Source organism: Onychostoma macrolepis, chromosome 10 (assembly GCF_012432095.1).
Source record: "Onychostoma macrolepis isolate SWU-2019 chromosome 10, ASM1243209v1, whole genome shotgun sequence".
In the NCBI taxonomy this organism is placed as follows: Eukaryota; Metazoa; Chordata; class Actinopteri; order Cypriniformes; family Cyprinidae; genus Onychostoma; species Onychostoma macrolepis.
Genome location: NC_081164.1, coordinates 19,781,029 through 19,808,979, shown reverse-complemented (window position 1 = coordinate 19,808,979; position 27,951 = coordinate 19,781,029). Strand labels below are relative to the sequence as shown.

The 27,951-nt window shown below is 36.8% G+C and overlaps 3 protein-coding genes across 4 annotated transcripts; 1 reads left to right on the top strand and 2 right to left on the bottom strand.

Annotated features, from left to right (window-relative positions):
* Positions 1 to 1,437: 1,437 nt before the first annotated feature.
* Positions 1,438 to 2,689, top strand: rps25 (ribosomal protein S25). The gene is made up of 5 exons (XM_058790158.1): positions 1,438 to 1,503; positions 1,815 to 1,907; positions 2,038 to 2,221; positions 2,444 to 2,542; positions 2,629 to 2,689. The coding sequence occupies exons 1-4, from the start codon at positions 1,501 to 1,503 to the stop codon at positions 2,536 to 2,538; spliced, it is 375 nt and encodes a 124-aa protein (XP_058646141.1). The 5' UTR covers positions 1,438 to 1,500; the 3' UTR covers positions 2,539 to 2,542; positions 2,629 to 2,689.
* A 150-nt stretch (positions 2,690 to 2,839) lies between these two features.
* On the bottom strand, positions 2,840 to 11,815 carry mipepb (mitochondrial intermediate peptidase b). 2 transcript variants are annotated; one of them, XM_058790157.1, is made up of 19 exons: positions 11,481 to 11,815; positions 10,527 to 10,700; positions 10,358 to 10,446; positions 10,191 to 10,277; positions 7,992 to 8,055; positions 7,714 to 7,896; positions 7,381 to 7,537; positions 7,232 to 7,280; positions 7,088 to 7,148; positions 6,923 to 6,975; positions 6,688 to 6,841; positions 6,490 to 6,567; positions 5,250 to 5,454; positions 5,058 to 5,167; positions 4,890 to 4,964; positions 4,048 to 4,164; positions 3,798 to 3,919; positions 3,464 to 3,537; positions 2,840 to 3,375 (listed from the first exon to the last, which is right to left on the bottom strand). In XM_058790157.1, exons 1-19 carry the CDS (start codon positions 11,607 to 11,609, stop codon positions 3,290 to 3,292), a joined length of 2,067 nt encoding a protein of 688 aa, XP_058646140.1. In that variant the 5' UTR covers positions 11,610 to 11,815; the 3' UTR covers positions 2,840 to 3,289. The 2 variants fall into 2 exon arrangements, 1 of the variants encoding a protein (XP_058646140.1); XR_009273219.1 differs by lacking the exons at positions 2,840 to 3,375; positions 3,464 to 3,537 and having other exon boundaries at positions 4,934 to 4,964.
* Positions 11,816 to 16,426: 4,611 nt separating this feature from the next.
* On the bottom strand, positions 16,427 to 20,379 carry hmgn1b (high mobility group nucleosome binding domain 1b). The gene is made up of 6 exons (XM_058788338.1): positions 20,080 to 20,379; positions 18,036 to 18,062; positions 17,899 to 17,928; positions 17,752 to 17,787; positions 17,540 to 17,650; positions 16,427 to 17,442 (listed from the first exon to the last, which is right to left on the bottom strand). The coding sequence occupies exons 1-6, from the start codon at positions 20,095 to 20,097 to the stop codon at positions 17,398 to 17,400; spliced, it is 267 nt and encodes an 88-aa protein (XP_058644321.1). The 5' UTR covers positions 20,098 to 20,379; the 3' UTR covers positions 16,427 to 17,397.
* Positions 20,380 to 27,951: the final 7,572 nt, after the last annotated feature.

The following is a 27,951-nucleotide window of genomic DNA, read 5'->3' as shown; positions in this document are numbered from 1 at the left end:
GCCAGCTTAGTTTAGTAGTAATTATTAAGCTTTTATTTAAAATCATGTAAACATATAGATAATATAGATAATGTGCAATATAAATACGTTTTAGAATCAATAACTTTAAACGTGACTACATGAGCTTAGATTTTTAAGTGTTTTTATACGTATAAATATGATCAACTCTAAACTAACTTTACAACTTTTACTTGCACTTATATGGTAAAATGTTATCTTTAAGTTTTCCTCTTTCATGGATAGATCGTTTCATGATCGTGCTGTGCAAATGTGTTTAAATCCTTCATATTGTTCAATCTGCACTGACTCTCACAAGAAGTGAATCATAGTTTTAAGGCATGTGATTGGCTGTTCATTAATGATGTCACACGTTCAAGTGCACGTGCTCCATTAACTCAGGATCAAGCCTGAGTTGATAGAGAAAGTTGATGATCAGCTTCATGGTACCAACAAAGCCGGATTGGACTGGTTTGGTTTTGTCAACTCAAAACTAGTCCTGTAACCCTGAGATTGTTCAGACACCATCATGGTACAAGCCCCAGGTCTGTGATTGGCTATGTTGCTCAACGCTGCAAAAACACTTTGAAAATAGAAACATTTGATGCTCTCCAGGGGCTGGTTGCATAAAAGGTTTAGACTAGTCTTACAAGTTAGTCATCTCATTTTTTTCTTGAAGACTGGTTATAATTTTTTTTCTTTATGTTGGTTACATAAAACATAGATTAGTCTAAGTTGAATCCAAAAAATAAAACTGATTACCCCTTGGCTAACTGCTAATTGGTCAGACTAGATCTTAAGACACTTAAGAATGCAACTGGCCCCAGAGAGCGCAAACATATAAGCACTGGAGTGATTGCCAGAAAATTGTAGAAAAAGAGTTCGCCAATATGCTTTTATTTTGCTGTTTCATCTGAGGATGCTCTTCTTGCTTTCCTTTGAAGGTGCTTTGCTTAGCACCCCTGGGACAAGTGTAAATAGGCACTATATGTTGGCTACATTCCAGAAAATCACTTGCTCACAAATATTTCAATACAAATACTGCATAACCATGCCACGGCTTTTGGCGCAAAGAACGTAACATACTACTGGCGTGACGTAACAGAAGATGCTAATTAGCATATTAATTTTATCATTATAGTTCTAATGAAACAAATGATGACACAAATCACATTTAAAGTGATTAATGAAGAATTTAAACATTAAATTGTATAATAAAAATACAAATCTGTATTTCCGTGGATCTGACTGGGTGGAAAGCTGTCAGGCCCACTCGCAGATCCAGTCCTGCTTGTAACATTATACAATTCTTTACTATCACTTTTAAAACGGGTAAATAATGTCACAGTTTTTATATTTAGAGGAGAGCCGCACTCGCTCCAGTCCTGCAGGTGGCGACCGTGAACTACTGAGCGCAAAGACAGCACGAGTCGAAGTGCACGCGGACAAAGCGGACGTGCGCGTGCGCCACTTCCTTTCTCTTCCGCAGCTCGTTGCCTCAGCATGGTGAGTGCTCGAGCGACTCCGTAATGTTAGAAAAATAGCACTTTTACCCACTTCTCACGTGTAATAGCCGTATTATAACAACACTGTCCTACGTTTTTAAGCATGATGAATAACATAATGTAGCTTTAGTGGGTTATTTCAGCGTTTGTGTATGATTATTTTGTATGAAGTGTTGCCGCATCGTGCGCGAGGCCTGAACACACGCTCACCGCATTACCACACATTGCTTTTTTAAAACGTTGACCATGTAATTATTAAAATATGCTTTTATTTATGCATGTGATTGAAATGAGTTTTCTGTAACTGTCTAGCCGCCCAAGGATACCAAGCAGAAGAAAGATGCGGGCAAGTCCAAAAAGGACAAGGATCCCGTTAACAAATCCGGAGGCAAAGCGAAAAAGAAGGTAAATACTACAATTAAAAGTATTTTACATCACTTAAGAGACCAGTCAGTCCTTTTCAGTCATTAACTGTGATTTTATGCCGTAATTGCATGCATGGATTGTAATTTTCCCTGTATTTGGTCTTGAGTAGAAGTGGTCCAAAGGAAAGGTGAGGGACAAGCTGAACAACCTGGTCCTCTTTGACAAGGCCACATATGACAAGCTGTACAAAGAAGTTCCCAACTACAAGCTCATCACACCCGCTGTGGTCTCTGAGAGGCTGAAGATCAGGGGCTCGCTGGCCAGGGCTGCTCTGCAGGAGCTGCTCAGCAAAGGTGATCATCTGATGCTCTAACAGTGAATATGATTGATTCACAAACTGTTCGAGTACATCACATATGGCAGGTCTTTTTGTCTGCCAAACCCCTTATACATAAATTATTTACTTGAAGTATTCAGTGGTTTTTTTTTTTCTTTTTCTTAAGTTAACACATTCAGAGATGTCTCAAGTTTTATTTTGAATCCATGATGGAGTGACATTTTATGTTTATCGTCAGGTCTGATCAAGCTGGTGTCCAAACACAGAGCTCAGGTGATCTACACCAGAAACACCAAGGGCACAGATGAGGTAGTTCCAGAGAAGGAGGCATAACATGGTGACTATCAACTCATTTATTTTGTCAGCTAATGTTGTTTCGTCTGCTGGTCTCCTGTTTTGAATGTTTATTCATCTCTTTTTCAGATCCCACCTTGGCTTGAGTTATGGTCTTTTGTATAGGTAAATAAACAACCACGGAATGAAACTTGTGTTTGTGCATTTCTTCAACAAAGTGAATATGTACCTACGTTGTGTTTGTACTCCTTATATAATTTTGAAAATGTATATTGTGGTTTATGACAGTAGGTTGAAATTTTTAGAAACCAAGCTTAATTTTTCCCAATTAATACATATACCAGATCATAATCTGAAGTATATTGCTTTTCTTTGAGCTTTACAAAGCTAAAACTGGTTATGGTGTTTTATTAAAATGGCCATTTTAGAAAAGCAGGCCATTTTAAAATTGTATAATGATATACATATTTGCCAAAACTTAAACATCTTTCTTATATGTATGGTTGTGTAATTTTTTGTAATTAAGTACAAATAAGAGGGACAGGGTATGTTTTAAAGCAAGATTTTCTTTGCAAAAATATCACTTCAATAAAAATCTTCAAATCAGCACCTATATATCAGTGAAATTCAGTGTGCTGAAGCTGGTGTTTTCAGCACAATGTACTAAATGTGAAACAGGCACAATAGGCAGAAGTAACACAATGTCTCTTCACATTTTAATTAGGCTTAAAGGCAGCAAGACATTAGGAAAGAGTGAGGTTATACTCCGTGTATGAGATCGTTTCCTCTACTAAGGTGGGGATTTGACATTTGCATCAAGGTCAAACACTAGTGCATCAACAAAGTCTTCAATGGTAGGGGTTTTCTGTAGCATTCCTGAGGATCAAAAATAAAAATGTGTGAATATTAAGATTGACAGTTATTGAGGTCTTACAGAAAATTTAATTACAAGTGTTGTTTTTACCTTGGACCATCAGCATAGGCTCTTTACTGCCCCCATGAGCGAGCATCTCTCTGCGGTAACGCTCTCCCATCACTCTGCAAATGACAGTTTCCTCTTTAATTAGACCAGACATACAGTACAACTACAGATATTTTATGCTGTGAAAGTGAACAGTCACTATAAAATAGAAAATATTTAACATTTATTAAATGTAAATCAAACAAAAATAGAGAATTTCCAGTCACCATGAGTACCATTATCTGTGCACTCAGCATCCATGACAAAATAGCAAAACATATGCATGACAAAGCTGTCCAACATGGCCAGGAGTTGGAGTTGAAAACTCCACACTGACCTGCTGAAGGGATCCTGTAGAAAGCACTGCCTCCATACCATCGAGGCAACTGCCCTGGACATGAGGTAGGAGTAATATTTAGCACCATAGCCAACCAGGTGGCTAAATCTCAGCTGCCAAGCCTACATCATCAGAGAATAAATAAGATAAACATTTTATTTTTAACACTGTCAAAAAACATTAAAAAAAAAAAGTAATAATTAGACAAATTGCACAGAATCTGAAATGCGTCTGTGATGTTGCCACTCACTGTGTTATTAACATATGGTAACCCGTAAAATTTCTCCTGTATTTCTCTGAGGATGTCAGTGGTTGATCTGTATTGTGGTATTCCATGATAAACCTGGTCCAAAGCTGCATAGAAAATCTGTAGAGAGAAGCGTTGCACAAAAAAACAAACATTAATCACTAGTAGACTTCATCATGGTCAAAACTGTTGAAAAACCTGATGTACCGATAGTTTTCGCTGTGAATTCTTTACTGAATCTTATGAATTTTATATTGCTAATAATATTTTAACATTAACTGGACTGAAGCAATTTGGGTATAAATTACAACTTAGGTATATATGATTATCCATAAGCGATTTTTTTCTTCAGAAAATGTGCTAAAATATAAGTATCAAATAAGAGACTTGAAACTTGTTCATCTCTCAATCATCACTGTATTGCATTGCATTATATGTTTTGTTCCCCACATTAAAAATCGACTTATCTTTGATCATGAACTAAGCTTATTGGAAAATATTTAGTCATAATGATATTTATGTAAGTAGCCTGCTATTATAAATTTACATTACATATAAATTTACAATATTTACATTACAAGCTATCAGAATTTCATATTTATTTGTGGCCATATAAATATCAGCAACTTCACCAAATTGCATGTTTCTGCTTCAGTTTGGGCTTGTAAATGAAATGTAGATGTTTTTTCATCCTGGAGTGTCCCATATCATACTATATAAAAGCCTGATGTATCTACTCAACTATAGTTTACATCCCACAGTTACTCCTGACTCATTAAAGCTGACTTCATATCAGCTCTACACAGCAGTTCTCCATCACAGAGCAGTGATATGTGTTTTAGTACCTGCAACTGAGTGTCAGCAGCACCACAAACTCTCTTAGACTCACATAAACGGGACACTAGGCTCTCTGGAAGACGCTAGAGATAACAAAAGACATATGTTACATCAACATGCAGTTCTTCTAATGGTGTTTCAGATACATAGATGATGATCTATGTGCACAAACCCACTTCTCCAGTCTGATAATGTCTTGCAAACTGGCTCACAACTCGATAATCTGAGGCGAAATACTCCATCAGAATAGAAGGGACTTCAGCAAAGTCTGTGGAGCACCTGGTTCCTGTATAGATACATACATCAAATTTGTCATGTCAATTAAATTTAGGAATTTAAATAACCCTGAATATTCAGTTAACGCTGACCTGTGACGTGCTGATAGCGTGTCCTGCCTAACATGGAGTGCATGGCATGTCCCATCTCGTGGAAGAGGTTCTCAACCATAGAGGGGGTGAGCAGAGATGGGGTTTTGCCGCTGGGTGGAGGTAAACTCAGCATCAGCACTACAACAGGCAGCTGGTAAATGCCATCTTCCCTCAGCCGCCCACCGCGGATGGTGAAGTGACAGTCCTGCCATATATGGAAATAGTATGTTTATAAAGCAATATAATTTTTTATTTTTCCAAAATATATAAATAAACATTTAAAACTATATATGTACACACAAACTTCAAAGTTTGAAAGAAGTATCTTAAATATGGATGCCCATTTCTGATATAGAAATTTTTTTTAAAAAGTGACTTTTTATCTCACAATTCGGACTTTATATCTTGCAATTCCAATAAAAAAGTCAGAATGGTCAGATATATACTCAGAATTGCAAGACATAAACTTGCAGATATAAAGACATAGACTTGCTGCGCTTCAGAGGACAAAAAGAGAACTGTGACATAAAAAGTTGCAATTTCATTTTTTTTTTTTTATTCTTGCCACGGAAAAAACGTTATTAATACAATTCACAGAGTTCTGAGTTTATGAGTTCGGAGTTAAATTGTGACTTTTTTAATATCTGCAAGTTTATGTCTCACAATTCTGCAATTTTTCCTCAGAATTGCAAAGAAAAAGTAGTCAGATTTAAGATAAAAAGTCACAATTTCCTTTTTTTATTCCATCGCAGGAACAGGCTTCCATACTTATAAACATATACAGTAAAACAGTAATATTGTGAAATATTATTACTATTTACAATAACTGTTTCCTATTGTAATATATTTTACAATGTAATTTATTCCTGTGATGCACAGCTGAATTTTCAGCAGTCGTTACTTCAGTCTTCAGTGTAACATGATCCTTCAGAAATCTTTCTAATATGCTAATTTGCCACTCAAAAAATGTTTCTTGTTATTACATCACTGTTAAAAACAGTCGTTTCTTAATGTTTTTTTGTGGAAACTGTGATAGAAAGGTTGAAATTATTTTAATTCATTTACTGTCACTTTTAATACATTTTTACTGAATACAACTATTAATTTTTGTTCCCAATCTTCTGAATGGCATTTGTCATATATGTGTGTTTATGTTCATTTAATTTCACCAATATTATGTATATCCAATTTAATTATATATCTGCATTGTACAGAATCAGTCAAGAGCAGACAGCTGTACCTGGTGAGGTTTATCAAGTCTGCGGAAGAAATCACAGTAGATATATCCCAGCAGTCCTTCTGTTTCATGGACCACAGCCTGTTGGCAGCACAAGAAACAGTAAATACAGCTGCCCATCTGCATTAATACATCTGTGAGTGATCGATAGACAGTTGGTCTTGAAAACTGAGCAAACAAAGACGGAGGAGAGAATCTCACAAGCTTTCGAACATCTTCGCTCCACAGTTCGCCCATCTTCGGCTGCTCCGCTTGAAAAGAAACGCCCAGAAGCTGCATGAAGAGACGGTTGAGTCCCTCCATACAAGCACCCAGAGAGAAGTACGGGCTGTAGACGCTGGGATCAATGTTAAACCTACAAGTGCATGAATGTGTATGAGGATAAACAGGAAGTAGATGGCATATCCAGAGGGATGTATACATGAAAACACCTTACTTTTCCGTTCGTATGGCACAGCTGAGGTACGCATGATCCCACGCCATCACTTCCTGACATGCGAAAAACAATATTTAGGAAATCTGTCTGCATTCCTGATGCAAACGAAAAAAAAAGGAAAGCAGCATTCACAAAACAAATCCAGTGCACAAAATAAACATTTACAGGATTTGTCGAGTGTGTTTTCTTCTTCATTTCTTTCATCATCTTGAAGTCTCTTGATGTTCTGTATTATGACAAACAAACAGAGTAAACTTTACAACACATCAAAGATTCCTATTCAAAAACAGCAGTTAGTGCAAAACGTACCTGTCAGAGAGCTTATCTGTTAGCAGCTTCAAAAACTTCATCACAGTCTCTGTAAAACAAACAAACTAGTTTACAAAATCGTTTGTTTCAACTCCATTTGCAGCTAAAAGAGGACTGTACCCAGCAAGTGATGCTCTGATTATTTTTACCTGGGGTTTTAGCCATCGTTCCTTTCAAAGCCCTGTGTGCAAACGACTCATAGCCCACTAATGTTGCCAGCTCATGTCTACAAGCCAAAAGCTCATCCAGACAAAGCAAGAGACTAGCATTGGGGTACAGAAAGATTTTATAGGCAGCTTCCCGCACCTACCAGAGGGAAGAAAAAAAAAAGCTTATGGAACATGCAAATAAAAGCAAACCTTGCCATCTAGCTTGCATAAACAGCCAATAGCATGTCATGATGGATTTATGTGCACCTTTAAGCTCAAGCAACAAACAGGGAGATGGTAACTACGTAAACAGAATAATATGATCACACGCACCAGCTCGTTTGGAGAGTCAGCATGCAACCCGCCTATCTGAATGCGGTTCCCGTCTATGGAAAAGCAGTGGCGGATGTGTTCTGGTAGAACTTGCTTATCTATGGCGTTTGGGAGCTGAGAGCCGCTCAGAAACTCGTGGTAAAGATCCAGCAGCTTCACATTCAGAGCGACAACCTTGCTCCTCTGAGATGATTCAGAAAAAAATATAGGGCCTATATAAAATCAGTATGATCACATTAAAAAGGGCTTTTATTTTGGGCTTTAAGGATTGTTCTCACCTTGGATTCATCCAGATGTATTCCACTAATCTCAAAATCAAACATGAAGAGCTCTGCCACTCTTCTAAATCAGCAACAGATCCACATGAAAGAAATGAATATGTTTAGTCAGCAAGGATGCACTCAACTGGTCAAAAGTGACAGTAAAGACATTTATATAGTTTCAAAACTTTCTATTTGAAATAAATGCTGTTCTTTTGATCTTTCTATTAACCAAAGAATATATAGCGCTGTTGTATATTAATGTACAGTGAGGAAAATAAGTATTTGAACACCCTGCTATTTTTCAAGTTCTCCCACTTAGAAATCATGGAGGGGTCTGAAATTGTCATCGTAGGTGCATGTCCACTGTGAGAGACATAATCTAAAAAAAAAAATCCAGAAATCACAATGTATGATTTTTTAACTATTTATTTGTATGATACAGCTGCAAATAAGTATTTGAACACCTGTCGATCAGCTAGAATTCTGACCCTCAAAGACCTGTTAGTCTGCCTTTAAAATGTCCACCTCCACTCCATTTATTATCCTAAATTAGATGCACCTGTTTGAGGTCGTTAGCTGCATAAAGACACCTGTCCACCCCATACAATCAGTAAGAATCCAACTACTAACATGGCCAAGACCAAAGAGCTGTCCAAAGACACTAGAGACAAAATTGTACACCTCCACAAGGCTGGAAAGGGCTACGGGAAATTGCCAAGCAGCTTGGTGAGAAAAGGTCCACTGTTGGAGCAATCATTAGAAAATGGAAGAAGCTAAACATGACTGTCAATCTCCCTCGGACTGGGGCTCCATGCAAGATCTCACCGTGGGGTCTCAATGATCCTAAGAAAGGTGAGAAATCAGCCCAGAACTACACGGGAGGAGCTGGTCAATGACCTGAAAAGAGCTGGGACCACCGCTTCCAAGGTTACTGTTGGTAATACACTAAGACGTCATGGTTTGAAATCATGCATGGCACGGAAGGTTCCCCTGCTTAAACCAGCACATGTCCAGGCCCGACTTAAGTTTGCCAATGACCATTTGGATGATCCAGAGGAGTCATGGGAGAAAGTCATGTGGTCAGATGAGACCAAAATAGAACTTTTGGTCATAATTCCACTAAACGTGTTTGGAGGAAGAAGAATGATGAGTACCATCCCAAGAACACCATCCCTACTGTGAAGCATGGGGTGGTAGCATCATGCTTTGGGGTGTTTTTCTGCACATGGGACAGGGCGACTGCACTGTATTAAGGAGAGGATGACCGGGGCCATGTATTGCGAGATTTTGGGGAACAACCTCCTTCCCTCAGTTAGAGCATTGAAGATGGGTCGAGGCTGGGTCTTCCAACATGACAATGACCAAGCACACAGCCAGGATAACCAAGGAGTGGCTCTGTAAGAAGCATATCAAGGTTCTGGCGTGGCCTAGCCAGTCTCCAGACCTAAACCCAATAGAGAATCTTTGAGGGAGCTCAAACTCCGTGTTTCTCAGCGACAGGCCAGAAACCTGACTGATCTAGAGAAGATCTGTGTGGAGGAGTGGGCCAAAATCCCTCCTGCAGTGTGTGCAAACCTGGTGAAAAACTACAGGAAACGTTTGACCTCTGTAATTGCAAACAAAGGCTACTGTACCAAATATTAACATTGATTTTCTCAGGTGTTCAAATACTTATTTGCAGCTGTATCATACAAATAAATAGTTAAAAAATCATACATTGTGATTTCTGGATTTTTTTTTTTTAGATTATGTCTCTCACAGTGGACATGCACCTACGATGACAATTTCAGACCCCTCCATGATTTCTAAGTGGGAGAACTTGCAAAATAGCAGGGTGTTCAAATACTTATTTTCCTCACTGTATATTCAGCATTGATGATAAGAAAAATGTTTCTTGAGCAGCAAATCAGCAAATTAGAATGATTTCTGAAGGATCGTGTGACACTGAAGACTGTTGAATTTTAGCTCCAACATAACCGGTACAAACTACCTGATAAAATATTTTAAAACATAATATTTTACATTATTACAGCATTTTTTATCAAATAAATGCAGCTTTGTGAGCATAATTTCAAAAACACTGACAATTCTTACCGATTCCACATTTTTAAACTCATACAAACACAGTTTTGAGTCCACAGTCGTTTCAGAAATACATCTTCTCTTGTTTAACTTTGAAATCATGTTTAAAAGGATTTTTCAAAGTTCACCTGCCTTGTGTCTGAGTCCAGTGTGGCCAAAACAGCCTCGTTTTCCAGTAAATTCTTCAGGCTTTGACACAAATCGACATTTGTATTGAGTCTGTAATATACACAAACAAATAAAAATAAAACACAAATATTGTTTAGTACTGCCAGAATAACCAGATGACAGATACACACTTTTCCACAACAGTTCCGATTTCAACGCAGGTCCTTTCCGCTGCCTCCCGGAACGCAGCATCCGGATGAGCCACTTTCATGAAATCTGCCTGCAATGAAACGCTTGTGAGATTTCACAGATCCCTAACAAGAATCACAGTTTATGCTACGCCAACACAATTATGTTTACCAGGTCTGCAACTCTGCATAAGCTGTCAGACAGCTGATCAAATGTTTCCACAGTGATGGCACCAGGAGGATGTGTGCAAGCCTTGTGGACCAAAAACTCTGCTTCCCTGAGAGCCTGATGCTGAGCCATCTGGAAACCGGCAGGACCGCTGAGTTCTGATACTCCAAACAGACCCTGAGAACAGAGAGGAAAGACACATTTTACACAGAAAACAAGGTCAATGCAACTGTAGTCATTTGTATGGAAGCCTGTTTCTGCCAAGGAATAAAAAAATAAAATAATAAAGGTAATTTAGACTTTTTATCTGAGCTTATATTTCACAATTTGGGGATATAAACTCGCAATTCTGAGAAAAAAAGTCAGATCTGCAAGATATAAACTCATAATTCAGATTTTTTTTTCACAATTCTGAGTTTACATCTCGCAATTCTGACTTTATTTCTTGTAATTCTGAGTTTACATCTTGCAATTGCATTTTATTTTTGCCACCAATTAAAAAATAAAAAGGTAATTGTCACTTTTAATCTCAGAATTCTGACTTGTGAGTTTACATATCCCCAATTGTGAGTTTATATTGCACAATTCTGAGTTCATATCTCAAAAAAAAAAAAAAAAGGCTAAATCAGAATTTCAAGATACCAACTCAGAATTGTGAGATAGAAAGCTGCAATCAACTTTTTTTTAATTAATTTTTTTTATTCCGTGGTGGGTTTCCATACATTGGTCATGCAAATACAAAATTATATATGTTAATATATCATAATACATTGTACACAGTAAATTAAAATGTAAAAATATACAAAATTATATAATTTAACTGAAAATACTTTATAAATAAAAATGAAATAACTTTATTAAAAAAAAAAAATTATATAGACAGATACGTTTGCCTAAATTATTTTACTGTTAAATCACATGTACGTTATATATTATAAACTATCACAAAAGTCTCACCACATTTTTCTTTAAATGTTCAAATCGTTGCTGCTGAACAGTGAACGCTGCTCCGACAGCAGACCATGTGTTGACACTGCGTCTGTAGAGCGCGTGCGAGCGCTGCAGCAAGAGCCGCGAGCCGCGCATTACTGAAGACCATCACAGGTCACGCACAACACTATATAACATTACAGCATAAGCTCCTGAGTAGACGCATTGTGAAACAACCAGGCCGGCTCTTTTGAAAGTATTATGCAAACATAAGTAATTAGCCTAACTAATATTTCCCAGCTTATAAATCTGCGGAGATCAGCTGTGGTTTGGTATTTCACCTCTCTCGTGCGACAACTCCAGCTAGGTTTCACTCCAGCTAGGTTTCACTTCAGCACTTTCTATAATCAACAATGAAAACGTGAAATCTTTACTTAAGGATATATCATCCATAAACTTGTGTTATATTTATATATTTAAGAAATGTATTATGTTATTTTTAGCAATGCTATGGTTAATTCGGGTTTGTTTTTTCATACACTAACGAAACTGCGCGGACGGTGGGAAAAGGAATTGTGACGTAAAGCTCAGAGTAAAAAAAAAACATCCAAAGCAGCAAACAAAGGTCGCCCTGCCCTTGTACTCCACTAATGCACTGGCAGAAATGTTTCACACGAAGATTAAGCATCACATGTACTGGTCAAACAACACTGAATTAAATAACTGTTTTTGTTTGTTTGTGAAAAGTCTGATCAACCAAATCAAGCATTCACATGTTATGCTCTTCAGCTGATCTGACAAATGCCTTGAGCAAAATCACTGAGTCAATCAAGGACAAACAAGTTCCCTCATTTCTTCATGTTTTATGTAAGTCTTGTGGATCAGATAGGTTTGTTTTTCATCTCTTTGACAAATGTTCATAAGGGAATCTAGCCAACAGCATTAGCTTTACAAACCAACATTAGAAATAGCAGGAATGTGGCACTAAACACAAAGCTCAGACACTCCCTTGCCTTAAGCTGAAGTGTGTTAGAATATAAACAAAAACCCTTATGGCAAGCGTTTTCTAGGTCATCACAGTCAGGGAAAGCCAGTGTGGGTGGGGGCTGGGGTTAAGATCACATATGGTGGGCAACTGCTTATCCGTTTATCTTATTAGGCAGTTTCTCTGTTTTCGTGTGGGAACAGAGTGACTGTTGATGTCACTTCCTGTGCCAACAGGTGCTGTTTATGAGTTTGGATCCATCTGCCCCACATCTGATTTGGTCATTTAAGATACTCACATCAGTAAAAGGCTGTTTTTGAGTAATAACATGTAAATGAGTTTGTACATGTGCATATTCATCTGTCATATTAAATGAATAAAGTATAAGAAATAGACCAGTCATAGATATGAACTTGCTGCCACTGCATTTATATCCTTACACATTTTACCAAGGACTTTTATTTGATTAAAAAAAAAAAAACTGTCAGAATACTGTCAGACCCATCAAAATACAACCTGAAATGTTCTTGAAAGAAACTGACAAGCAGATCTTCCAATAGGCCTACTTGTCGAATGATTACTCACCATACCAAAGAAATGTAATTTTAGCTATGAAAGGAATTATTTTGACATAAAATAACAAATACATATGAATTACTTTTGAAGAGTTCATAGGCTACATACAGCTGAATAAATGTTTTACCTGAAACTACTGAAACAAATGTCTAGACATCTAGTGATGAAAATAGAAATATGTGCAAATTATGCACAAACATCAAAATAGAGACTAACTAAAAGTTCTGTAGTATTAACATGTTCTATATTTGAGCATGTACCATGGTAATACCGGTGTAATTTTAATATCAATGAGATACTATTGTAGTTTTATAAATATTTATATATTTTCTGTTCTGATTTCTCTCGTTTTATTTTAAAGTTTTAGTAATGTGTGTATATGCGTATATATAGTTTAACCTCTTAACTGTCACCATCCCCTCTGTGGGACGCCTACGTTTACTTAAAATCCTAATCTAATCATGACAAACTATATATCGTTGGAAAGGTCTAAGACTCCTAAATAGGTATTTTACCACTTTTTTTGTTAAAAAATTATGTAGGAAAAGTAATAGATACGTAATAGATATGTAAAAAACGATGTTTTAATTTGTAAATAAGGATTACCAGAGTGAAAAAATATGATTTTTTCATTTACTCACAATTTAAAACTTGCACCAATAATACCAAACAGACAAATCTAAAACATAACAGTGGCACCACAAAGCATTTGGGCACTAAATCTGACTTAAAATGAAAAGTCACTGCATTAGATAACTAAATATGAAACCAAGTGGCAAACTCTGCATTCATACATCCAGTAAAAAAAAAAATAAAAAAAAAAAAATCACCTTGAGACCAGTTGGTGAACAAATTTTGAGCATTATATTTTGGTTTAGATATTATATGTGAAGCAGTGACAGTCAGACACTGTTAATTTTGGCCAGCTACTTTAAACAATTTTCACTTTTTTCATGCAAATTTCACAAAGCAAAAGGCAAGTAATGCGTTTCTTAGAAAGACTGAAATAGTATTTTCTTGTAAAAGATCTTTAAACTCATTTTATACAGCTAATAACTAATTCAAAATTTAATGAGCATTTTGATCACATTGCTTTTTTCTCCAAATACAGAAACAGATTGATACTTACGAAGTTGTTCGATAGATCTTTCATTTTGTTCATTGTGTCATTGATGCGGTTTATAAAATGACATTTATTTGCCAGTCTGCATGTTATCGCCTGGATCATCATTAAAATCCACCAAATCAGAAGTCCTAAAAAGAAAAGTACATTGGTTCATGTCAGGCATAAAATGTCATGTACAGCAAACACAGTGAATCTCAGAGAGTTAAACTTGCTAAAAATGACAGATAACTTTTTTTTTGTTTTTAGCTCCATGGTGAAAATTCACAGTATTTTTTATTTACTCTGTGTGCTAGAGCAACTCTTCAGAGTATAATACGTTTTCATGCTCAAATCTGTCAACTTTCCATCTTTTATACATACGCCTGAGACTGCTTAGTCACACGAAAGGAAATGTGTCTAGGATGTTATCTTTCACTCTTACAACCACGTCGTAAAAATGCTTATCTTTTTGGAAGATTTTGAGTTGATAAGTGCGAGATGTCATGCTGGGATATTTCTCTGAGTTCGAATGAACATGTGACAACCTTAGACTCTTACAATTGGCAGGTAAATCTGAAGAGCTCAGGATGCCTGTTCTCATAATCACTGTTTATGACAATAAATTTCATGCTATGTTCTGATCATGTGATTGTGATTCAATTCTGTGAAATCCCTGATTTTACTTTTAGTTGAGAGATGATGAAAATCCATGTTGCCTTGAATCTGAATGTGATGTGGTGCAAAGTTTAGTTTTATGGGGTTCTTTGTTACAAACAGCCCATGCATTAGTACATGTTAAAATACACATGCAGACATAAAGTCACTATTCACATGCTTTCTGTTGAACTTTTGTGACTGCATTCGTCATAACCTAAATGTGATGTCACATGTGAATTAGTTCCTGGGAATATATAGTCGGAGATACAGTATGTGTTTTATTCATCATAAGTCATTTTCTATTCAAAGTTACATGTTGGAGATTTCCATCCATGCTGCTCAGAAGAGACTTAGCACAGATATACATGGGCGATGTTTTGCTCTCGAAGTATTGTGGCCTAGTGGTTAAAGAACTGGTAGCCTTAAGTTTATAGGCTCAAACCCCACACTGAGGTGAGTGACCCAGTGATAAACATACCGTATGTTACTTTGAATCGTCTGTTTTGGAATGTCTAATGTCTCAACTACTAGGCTAACACTATGCAGTCTATCTGCATTTGCTATTCTCGCCAACTCTCAACGAAACCAAGCACATAGTTCATGTCGCAAATATTTTCTGTGTGTCATTTTTAGCAATGATCTTCAGTTCCTCTTTTACTAGATTACAATTTCAAATGTAATCATTTGTGTGTGTATATAAAGGAAAAATGCATTAAAAACAGTAACACTGTGAAATATTATTAAAGTTGAAAAGAACTGCTTTCTATTTGAATATATTTTAAAATGCAACTTATTCCTGATATGACACAAAGCTGAATTTTCAGCATCATTATCCTTCAGAAATCATTCTAATATGCTGTTTGTTGCTCAATTAGGGCCTATTTTTGTCAATTATTATTAATAATAGCCTAGTTCTTAATATTATCAGTGTTAAAAGCACCTTCTGCTTGTTTTCCCACATAAAAAGTTGCAAACTTTACCAAAGTCTCTCAAATGAGATTCAAGAAGAAAGCTTCGATTGGCCAATCCGAAAGAAACATTGCATTTACAATCCAAAAAAGGAAAAGTAATAGATTAATTTATGACAAGAGTGCACTTGAAAAATCTACATCATAACAGGAGTTCTGACCTTTGTCACAGAAAGTCTTCTTAGTTGCCTTTTTCTCTATCACGTATTAGAAATCATAAGAAATTATATATCAGTTGAAAACTTAAAATCTCAAAATTCATCCATTGAAACCCATTTTAAAATCAGGCATTGCATTACCATGGAAATGGTACATCAAAATCATGTTACAAAATGTTTTCATTCATGAATTATAAAAATTTAAGTTTGGATAGTGCACTATAATGTCTATGTTCAAAACTGTGACAGTTAAGGGGTTAAAAACTTTTATCGTTATTTTAGTACATCAAGAAAATGAGACGTTTCTTTGGCAACCAGATAATTTATGTATATATATATATATATATATTTTTTTATTATTATTATTATTTTTAAGTAACAACTTTATGGTTTTAGTTGACTGTAATAACCCTAAGTAATACATAATCACCCAGTTTATTTAATATATCAATCTTTTAAAACATTGCAAGTATAACTAAACCTACAGTAATGAATGTAACTTCAAAATCAAAGGGAGAACAGGGTATCACAACTGATTTTTTATTGGCTTGTTTTATCGAACCATAACACACAGAGATACATCTATAAACAATGATCAAAAGAAACTGTACATTTATACTTGATATCTAAGTCCCACAAAAATAATGCTACTGCTGGTCAGAACGCTTTACAACTAAAGAGATTTTACACGTAATGACTCGTTTGTCTCGAATTTTCCATTTGAATAATGCGTTTGGATATTAAAGAATCGCTGGCTTTGCAGAGATATTCATCCCACGTCTGCCATCGGTACCATAACACAAACTGGACTTAAAGCCCCAAAAATCTTTTTCACAGCAGTTTTACAAATTTGTTGCGGTACTATCACAGAAGAGACAAAATCAATACACACGAAGCACAGGCCTGACATGAACTCCAGTACTAGAGAATATGTTTATTTAGCAGAAATGATTATGGAGAACTGCAGTTAACATATGGAACACAGCTTACAAACGTTCTACAAGTAATCTTTCGCCTTATAAACAATAAACAATGAGTTATTTGCCCACCCCTCCCTCCCCAAACACACATTACAGGTTACACACACACACACACAAAAAAAAAAAAACACAAAACAAACAAACAAAAAAAAATCCCTCATAGAGCCAATGGAATGTTAGTCATTCGGACAAGCTCGGTAAGATGTCCAGCTGTCTGTGTAAACGACATGCCCACAACCTTCCCCTCTACCTCACACTTTGAAAGTGAGAGCAGAGAGGGGGAAAAAAACGCCTGTCGACATTTACGATGACGGTAGTTTTTTCTGCCCAATGTAAAAATGCTGGATATGATGAGATCACTTTCAAAATGTTTCTTTTCTTCCATAAAAAATGTGTCTCTACAATCAAACTACTAAAAAACCTGCCTTTAGAAAATAGTAGATAAAAATATTCCCCTGAATTGTACAAGAAAAGAGGTACAGGGAGTGCTGGTAAAAGATGAGAACTCAGCAAAGTTATTCCCCGTCTTCTCCCTTGTCGGCGTCTTCCGTTGCCGATGCCTGACAAAACATCATCATTGGCGTTAGATTACATATAAAGACCACAAATCATTTTAGGGTGTCATATGTAAGATCTGCCAGTACATGACTTTGTTACCTCTTCGTCAGCTTTTGTTTCTCCGTTTTCTGCGGGCACCTCCTCTTTCTTCTCATCCTCCTTGGGCTCCTTGGGTTCCTTTGTTTTCTTAGGTTTGGCAGCCGCCTTCTGCTATATGTGGTAAATTGGATTTTTTAATATTGTTTCTAAGTTATAATTTAAAATTTAATCTAGGTTTTTATCGTATTTCTTATTTAAACAGTTTTTTTTACCTTTGGCTTAGGCTCTGCCTTTGGGGGTGCAGGTTTCTAAAAATGAAAAAGTTATAATACATCAATTAATAAATAGAGAATATAAATAATTGCCATATCTGTTGAATGAATGAGAACTGTATATAAAATTAGAAAATGAATACTCACGTTTACCAACCTCTCCGACCTTCTTTTAGGCTGCAAAGTAATAACAAGTTTAAAACATGTACCTTATTTTGATGCAATAAATATTTATTGTATTATTAAACTTTATTTCTGTGCAATACGGAGTGAGATCTGCTTACCTCAGTGACTTCAGCATCATTGTTCGCCTATGGGGAAAAAGAAAAAGAAAAAAGAAAGTATTATTCTCAAGTCCATCAGTGTAATTTATAACAGGTGCATCTTTATAACTAAGTTGTATGTAGAAAATGGCAAAAATGATTAGCTAAAATAGTCTAGCTAAATTTTACAAATTTAATTTATTTTTGATTCTGATTCCTCCTTAATGATTCTTTTAGTACATTTGAGAAGACATATTTTGAGGGGGAAAAAATAATATTTCTTCAAATGAGATAATTTCATGTTTTAACAGAACAAAAATCAACTTAATACAACTGCTGAAGATGTTTAAAGACTTGTTAATGACTTTTCATAGTTTTAGAGGCCAGTCAATAATTGGTTAAAATATCAAAACATACTAAACACGTGGTACCAAATCTCCTTCATTGATTTATTTTAATAAAACAATACTTAATAAAAAATCATGTCATAATGTGAATAAAGCCACTTTGGCATGAATAACCAATCAGTAACTTACTACAATAATTTAAATGAGCTATAAGTACAACATAACGCAGAAACAGTTATTGATTCCTTTCCAGTCGGACATGACCAAAGTAAATAACATGTGGTTTTCATCAACTGCGAATTTAGTAACCGCTTTAACTGATTCATTTGATTTATTAGAAATGGGCTAATAAAAACCATTCCTTAGGGAACAGGAATAATTGAGCTGTATGTTATTGATTCACTCAAAAAGATCCGGTTCATTAGAGTCATTTGTTCGAGAACCGGACTACACAGGTCGCCACGTATGGTTTTGATTCATGAAAAGAATCGGATCACTTGAGTCATTCGTTTGGGAATGAGCCGACCCGGGTTGTGCAGTAAAGAATCGGATCATGAGTCATTCGCTTGGAGTTCGGACATGGTTGCTCTACGTTTCGTAATGTGTGTGGATTATTTCTTAAAGTAACGACTCCCAAACATACAGCCAGCAATTCATCAATGTTTATGTCCTGCCTTCGTTCTCCAATACTGTGCAGCTCGGTCCGTTTTTATTGCACTCTTGCGCGCACCGCCCCCTTCGTGCACACCGACTCATTCAACGCTGATGAATGGAGATTTGCTCTCGCCCCACCGACCCCGCTCCATGACATTCCCGCCATTCGCTTTCAAACACAACATCCCGAGGTGCACAGCCGAGAAGAAAAAAAAAACACTACAGAATATACCAGAATAATAGGAAACACCAAACAGTGGCGCTATGATGTGCAAGAATACCGCCATTGCATAATCTGGCACTTGCACGATCAAATATATCGAGACGCAATCGTGCACTAAAGCCCTAATGCACGAATTAAATCCCTAATGCACGACGATGAGCTGCAGGATAAAATATTGCGCCGTCTGTCACTGTGTTTTCAGACCCACAGCGAGTTTAAATCATCGGGGTTGTAAGGGCAGCCATGACACTAAAAACCCCGAGCCTTTACAAAGACATTTACGTGCAATTATAGCAAAGCCCACTAAAATAAAAACTGCACGTGATAGATAGATAAATACATAAATATTCCATGCAACAATTTGATTTTATGTCCTGCGCCCGACAGCCTTTAGGTTGCGCGACTGTATAAACTGCACATAAACGAAAACTAATATCGTTACACCCCCTTTGTCTGATGCATGTCGACAGAGACTTCATCTATTTGTAAACAAAAACACGACACACACACACACACACACACACACACACACATATATGCACAAATTATATTTCACATCCGCTCATGCATGAGAATTAATCTGGGGTTTAGTTAACTCCGATGGAGAAAAAAATCTCAGTCGCGCGCTCTCAAATCAAAACAAGCGGTTATTAAAACACAAGAGTATGCAAACACAAAAATGCACGAATACTGCTGCAATTGGATGAAAATAAGCACATTTGCATGCAAAGTGCACTATTGCACATGCACTATTCTTTTCATTCCTCTTTTGCTTTTTTTATACTGCATGTTCTATTAAAGATGGTGCCTCGATAAATTAGGAAACCAATGCGCTACTTACTTTGCTCCTTTTAGGCATGGCTGTGGCTTTGTACAACGCGCAAAAATCAAAGCGGTTTAAAATGCAAGATGCACGGATTTAACGCTGAAAAACAGTCGACACTGTGTGTTGAGCTCGGTTAAAGATTCACACAGTAGGTTTGAGCACAGTATAGGAAGACGTTAACGCTCGTCCGAAACAAAAACCTGCTCAAACCGGATTGGATTCTCCTCCTCCTCCTTCTTCTTCCCTATTCAATTCATCACAGGCCGACCTGACAGCGAATTTTCGATTCCCACTATGGCGAAGCCGCATCTCATGAATAATAATTAGATATTGATGACGTTACTTGGTAACCTTCCTTGAGCGCCCAGTCACCTACCTTGATTAATATTAATGAGCCATGCCATACCGATTGTAGGATTCGTTCATTGGCCAGCAGACTAGCGTCCCCTTGCCAACGACTGCCTGTAAGCCAATCAGAGTGAACGCAATTTTGGTCATTTCATATTCATAAGCCACGTTTTCACCATAGTAGGATTATCAAACCCGTCTCTCCGCCCCCTGCTCCCGGTGATTGGCCTGCGGAGACTCACTGCACATTTTCAAATCATAGCAAGATACCCGTGTGGACACTTTTGCATGCCAATCAGTTGGAATATTATTTGTTTTTGCAATGACTTAGAGCTTTTGAAGGGAGATTTTGTTGGTTCTGTTGTCGATTTAAAATGTTAGAAAATCCAAAGTCAAATTCCCATCTTTAATTTCCATGCGATTAGATCATAAATATTGCGCAATCTAAGGCTTTTCAGTTTTTTTTTCTTTTTTTTTTTTTTTCTATGGTTTCCAGATGTGAGCGAGTTATTTTAGGAGCCGGATTTGAAACGGACTTCGGAGCTGCTGGGCTTTTAAAGCCCCCGTGTGCGTGCAAAGGTTTTGCAGGAGAAAATGGCGACTGTGCACAGAAAACATTTCACTTGTGTCTCACAAACAAAATGTAGCCGTTGCTGAATCGACAGCGCAAAAATGGTGCAACATGAATGTAGTTGCAGTTCTCCAGTGCATTTTTAAATAATTTGTTTTGGTATTTTGTTTTTGCTTTCAGTGTGAAAATTATATAATATTAATAAGTGAAAAAAAAAAAAAAAATCCATGTTATTTAAAAAACTAACACTTGGATTTATAAATATCACAGAACATCAGGTCAAAATAGTGCTTAAACACCAGGAAGGAAATAAAAGAACCAGAACATAGCATTCTGACAAACAATAAGGACAAAAATAATAATCATACATTCATAAGAAAAACCTGAAAATGGTAGACAATAAGAGAATTCTAAAATAGTTATTTCCAGACTTGGAAAGTGATGGAAATGTAATAAATTGTTAAAAAAAAAAAAAAGGATATTTTTATAGTAAATTTAAAAAAAAAGTAGAATCAGAATGCTGAATCCTCCATTTGGTCATATTTCAATCTTTTGCGAGACTTCTGTGTAGATTTATTAAGTAGCATACTAATTATATATTAAGTAGTAGTATAGTATATTAAGTAGCCTAGTATGTTATATATTAAGTAGGTATACATTTTTCAAATGTAAATAACTATAATCTCCCTGTTTCTATGATTGAAACAAATTTATATCACATTGTGAATATCACATGCAGATGTTATGTTTTGCTGTAACTTATGCATGTAGCAATGCACAGGACGTGTTTACCAACATACATACAGATGCACAGCAGTTCAAAACAACTCAGCGTATATATATATATATATATATCTATATAAAATATTCCTTTGGGAGAGATGTGTGCATAATAACTCCGTAACGTGACACCTTTCAATAAATGCTCTGAAATCTGTCATAGTGTATCTGTCATACCTAAAACATGTGTTAAACAGCTTGGTGTTATCATACACTTTAAAAAACCAAAGGTTCTGCACACTGGCTACTATATAATGTTCTTGAGTTTGCTATACGATTCTTTTGAGCTTGCAAAAGTCTTGATGTTACACTACAGGTTCTTCTTGTGAAGATCTCCTGGTTTCTCTACAGCAACAGTACAGAAATAATTAGTTCTAAATAAATATAGTATAAAAAGTGATTTGGGGACCTTAAAAAGTTCTCCTAGGCATTAGTCTATTAACTCTTTTCAGTTATAAGTGGAATGTTTACGTCTCAGGTCCTCATTTCAAAGGCTCCTGTGGTTCCTGGTCCACATCATGAAAATCAGTCATGTCTTCAACCACACTGCTATCTCTTTATCCAGACCCTTGCGATTTCACAACCAGATCATAGTAACTCCCTCCTCGCCGGTCCCCTCCCCCATGAAAACATTAAACCCCCTTCTACAGTCAGCTCTTTCAGGCGGGAAAGTCCTGCTCGTGAAGTTCTCCCATGTCTGAATGTTCCTGCAGGACTGGGATGGGGGTGGGTGCAGTAGGTGTGGCTGCCGAGTTTCAGATAACAGGTCACATTTGAGGACTGTTACATCCTTAAACTTCAGTTGAGACCATACAGTCTATAGTTGAGACAGGAAGGAAAGGGGCACTGAAGTGATCTCACGATTACAAAGCCGCTAACTAAACATACACGTGAGAGTGAGATCATTGTGCATGTGTGACCACGTCACTGAGAAAACACACAACAGAAGTGTACAATGAGGTCCTTACAACTCATGAGCACCATCTGAATGTCCTCAGTGTTTGGTTTATTTCACATACTAAACACCGGCTACATACTGCAGATCTGTGCATTTGCTTACAAAGAATTCCAGAAGAATTCCAATGTTTCTAAAGACAATCAAACTATAGAATTTTTGTAGCTTTATTATATGTGTACATAACTGAAAACACTGCATGATGTAGCTGTGCATTTGCAATGGCATTCTGAATGGATTTTTCTGTGTGGTATCTAGAGTGTTCTGGTTTGTTTCAAGGGTGTTGCTAAGCATTTATAGAGTTTGAGTGTTTTTAGTGTGTTGTTATGTGGTTGTTAAGGTGCTTTTAGTGGTTTCTAGGGTGTCACTATGCATTTGCTATATAGTTTGAGTGTTTTTGGTGTGTTATGTGGTTGTTGAGGTGTTCTTAGTGGTTTCTAGGTTGTTCTGGTTGGCCTCTAAGTTGTTGCTATACATTTGCTAAGGTGTTCTCAGTGATTTTTTTGTGCATTGCTATTCTAAGTAATTTTTAGTGTGTTGCTCTGTGGTTGCTGGGGTGTTTTGGCTGGCTTCTAGGGCATTGCTTTGCATTTTCAAAATGAGTACAGTATATTGTGTTGTCCTGTGGTTTCTATGATGTTCTGGCTGGTTCAGTGGCGTTGCTATGCATTTGAAAGGATATTCTGAAAGTTTTGTGTTTCTGTGCAGTTACTAGAGTGTTGTTATGCATTTGCATGAGTCTTCTGGTGGGTTTAGTGCAGTGGTTCTCAAACCTCTCCATGAAATACCCCCAGCACCAGGTCCGTTTTAACCATTGGGCTAGACGGGGCTGAAGCCCCGGGGCCCGAGCAAGAAGGGGGCCCGTGATTGGCTGTGGGGTAGATTGACTGGCGCGCCAATCGCCAAAGCCACCACGCCCCCATTAGCGCGCTGTTATTTAGTTGAGCTTTTCCGTAAATTCCATGCACTTATTCTATATTTGACTTTTGAAAGTCAAATATGTATGTTTCCATTCACCTCACTCTTCACTTCGTTCTGGAGTAGGCTTATATGGAAATGGTCGCGCAAAGAACAATATTTGTTAAGTAAAAATGTCAGCAATTCTGAGAGAGAGGGGCTCAAAAAATGAAAACCTCCAAATACAAAGAAAAGAAGAAGAAAAGAAAAAACACAAGTTAGTCACTAAAATCCCCAGCTATTAGGTTATTTTTCTAAAACTGATGATGGAGTGGAAGTTGTAGGAACAGCGAGTGGACCGCACACATGGAGCATAAAACAAACAAACAACAACAAAAACACAGCGTCATAGTCCACACAGATTTTAGGTTAGTTTGATTATTAACTGGATGTATACTGGTTTTGTGTTTGAACAAACTCTTTATAGGCTATTCATTTAAGGGTTGGGAGATAATCCGGTAGAAATATATCAATCGTTTTGTGCGTCAAGATGTAGGCTAAGCTTAGCATTTAAACGCATTTTAAGCAGGTTTTAAAACAAGTGGTTTAATCTGTTAGTGAACATTAAGCAGTGGGGCTGAATTAATTCTGGTAAATGCATTCATTAAGACGGTTTCAGCCCGATTTCGTGCAGCGCTCCCACCTGCTCATATTGCGACTGAATAAACTTTTTGCTCTTTGTTGTGCTTAAACTTTCAAATACACAGTTGCGTGTCAAAAATTTTCATCTTTGCGAGTATCCTCGTAAACACAGTTATTTGTGTCTTAAATGAACGTTAATATTTAAAGATAAAGCATGTGTAGTGTTAGACTACATGAGATCCTGGATTAGCCTAGGCCAGGCATCCTCAAATCTGGCCCACTCCTGCAGAGTTTAGCTCTAACCCTAATCAAACACACCTGAGCATGCTAATCAGAGTCTTCAAGATCATTAGAAAATCACAGCACTGTAAAAAATGACCGTGATTTTAACGGTAAAAAAACTGTGAAAATGCTACAGTAAAAACCTGTTAAATGATTAACGGTAAGTTCCTCTAATATATACGGTGAAAAACTGTAATAGACATTTCAGATAATTTTACGGTGAAATACCGTTTTTGTAAGTGAAAAAGAATGTAAAATGTACAGGGAAAAACCGTAAATTGATGTTCCCAGAATTCCATTTAAAATCCATTGCATTTCAAATTTTGTTTGAATTTGCTGTTTTTTCTTTGAAATAACTATGTTTCTTCTTAGTTTTTTTTCTTATCAATTATGTTTATTAGGGTTGTATGTTAAATCTAATGTTGTTAAATTAATGTTTATTGCATATTTCAGTTTAATGAATCTCACAATGATGGTGTTTAGTGTTTGTGTGAATGACACTGTGCAACTTCTATATATATTACTATTTAAAAGCTGCTTGTGATGGGTTTTGGTTCATCATGTGACTTTCTCATCACCACCTGCATTTGGTGGTTATCAGTGTATTTCAAAGGTACAAAATAGATTTCAGTACTTCAATAGGTTGATATATTAACATTATATCAGTTAATGAAATTACGGTATTTACCTGTAAATTTAAGTAAAAACTGTAAAACCTAAAATGTTGCTACCGTATTTATTATAGTAGAATTCCGGCAACCACAGCTGCCGTTTTTTTTACCGTAAATTTTATGGAATTTTTTTTACAGTGTAGGTGAGTTTGATCAGGGTTGGAGCTAAACTCTGCAGCAGATTGGCCCTCCAGGGAAAGATTTGAGGAACCCTGGCCTAGGCTATGAGATCTTAAAAGGATAGTTCACCCCAAAATGAAGATACTGTCATCATATACTTAAACTCAAATTGTTCTAAACCTCTATGAATTTCTTTGTTCTCCTCAACATAAAAGAAGATACTTTGAAAAATGATCGGAACCAGTTTCTGGTCCCCTCCAATTGTGTATTTTTTTCATACTATGGAAGTCATGGGGGGCCCAGCAACTGTCTGATTACCAGTATTGTTCCAAATATATTATTTTGAATCTCATACAGGTTTAGAACAACAACAGAATTTTCATTTTTGGGTGAACTATTCCTCTAAAGCAGCCTAATATAGCTGCTGTTGCCATTTGTGTCAATAATGTAAATCAAACATCAGAAAATCACTTACTGTCCTTGACTGAGTCACTTTTGTAAAATAAATAAGAATTAATGTATATTTAATGTTTACAGTGGAGACCATTCAGTCTATTTGTACATTTTCTTTATACATCATAATATTATTCAGTGCTTTAAGTTTTTCAAGTAGGTCAATTTCTTATGATCTTTGTTCTGATGTAGCTCAATTTGTGACTGTTTACTTGTCTTCAGTAAGCTTATTTTTACTTAGGCTATAGTATTATCTTTTGTGATATTGAAATTGGTAACAAAAATTATGAAATTTCAGTGCATCAAGAACTTTGATATGGGATAAAAATCCTATTTAAAGCTTATATATACAGGTGCATCTCAATAAATTAGAATGTCGTGGAAAAGTTCATTTATTTCAGTAATTCAACTCAAATTGTGAAACTCGTATATTAAATAAATTCAATGCACACAGACTGAAGTAGGTTCTTTTAATTGTGATGATTTTGGCTCACATTTAACAAAAACCCACCAATTCACTATCTCAACAAATTAGAATATGGTGACATGCCAATCAGCTAATCAACTCAAAACACCTGCAAAGGTTTCCTGAGCCTTAAAAATGGTCTCTCAGTTTGGTTCACTAGGCTACACAATCATGGGGAAGACTGCTGATCTGACAGCTGTCCAGAAGACAATCATTGACATCCTTTACAAGGAGGGTAAGCCACAAACATTCATTGCCAAAGAAGCTGCCTGTTCACAGAGTGTTGTATCCAAGCATGTTAACAGAAAGTTGAGTGGAAGGAAAAAGTGTGGAAGAAAAAGATGCACAACCAACCGAGAGAACCACAGCCTTATGAGGATTGTCAAGCAAAAATGATTCAAGAATTTGGGTGAACTTCACAAGGAATGGACTGAGGCTGGGGTCAAGGCATCACACACAGACGTGCCAAGGAATTTGGCTACAGTTGTCGTATTCCTCTTGTTAAGCCACTCCTGAACCACAGACAACGTCAGAGGTGTCTTACCTGGGCTAAGGAGAAGAACTCGACTGTTGCTCAGTTGTCCAAAGTCCTCTTTTCAGATGAGAGCAAGTTTTGTATTTCATTTGGAAACCAAGGTCCTAGAGTCTGGAGGAAGGGTGGAGAAGCTCATAGACCAAGTTGCTTGAAGTCCAGTGTTAAGTTTCCACAGTCTGTGATGATTTGGGGTGCAATGTCATCTGCTGGTGTTGGTCCATTGTGCTTTTTGAAAACCAACGTCACTGCACCCGTTTACCAAGAAATTTTGGAGCACTTCATGCTTCCTTCTGCTGACCAGCTTTTTAAAGATTCTGATTTCATTTTCCAGCAGGATTTGGCACCTGCCCACACTGCCAAAAGCACCAAAAGTTGGTTAAATGACCATGGTGTTGGTGTGCTTGACTGGCCAGCAAACTCACCAGACCTGAACCCCATAGAGAATCTATGTATTGTCAAGAGGAAAATGAGAAACAAGAGACCAAAAAATGCAGATGAGCTGAAGGCCACTGTCAAAGAAACCTGGGCTTCCATACCACCTCAGCAGTGCCACAAACTGATCGGCTCCATGCCACGCCGAATTGAGGCAGTAATTAAAGCAAAAGGAGCCCCTACTAAGTATTGAGTACATATACAGTAAATTAATATACTTTCCAGAAGGCCAACAATTCACTAAAAATGTTTTTTTATTGGTCTTATGAAGTATTCTAATTTGTTGAGATAGTGAATTGGTGGGTTTTTGTTAAATGTGAGCCAAAATCATCACAATTAAAAGAACCAAAGACTTAAACTACTTCAGTCTGTGTGAATATTGAATTTATTTAATACACGAGTTTCACAATTTGAGTTGAATTACTGAAATAAATGAACTTTTCCACGACATTCTAATTTATTGAGATGCACCTGTGTGTGTGTGTGTGTGTGTGTATATATATATGTATTGTGATGGGGGGGCCCTGCAGTAAGTCATAGCCCCGAGGCCCAGTGCAGTCTTAATGCAACCCTGCCCAGCACTGCACATTTTGTATGTCTCCCTATATCTGACACACCCACTTCAGGTCTTGCAGTCTCCACTAATGAGCTGATGAGTTGAATCAGGTGTGATAGATGAGGGAGACATACAAAAGGTGCAGGGGTGGAGTACTCCAGGGGCCTGTACCATGAAGC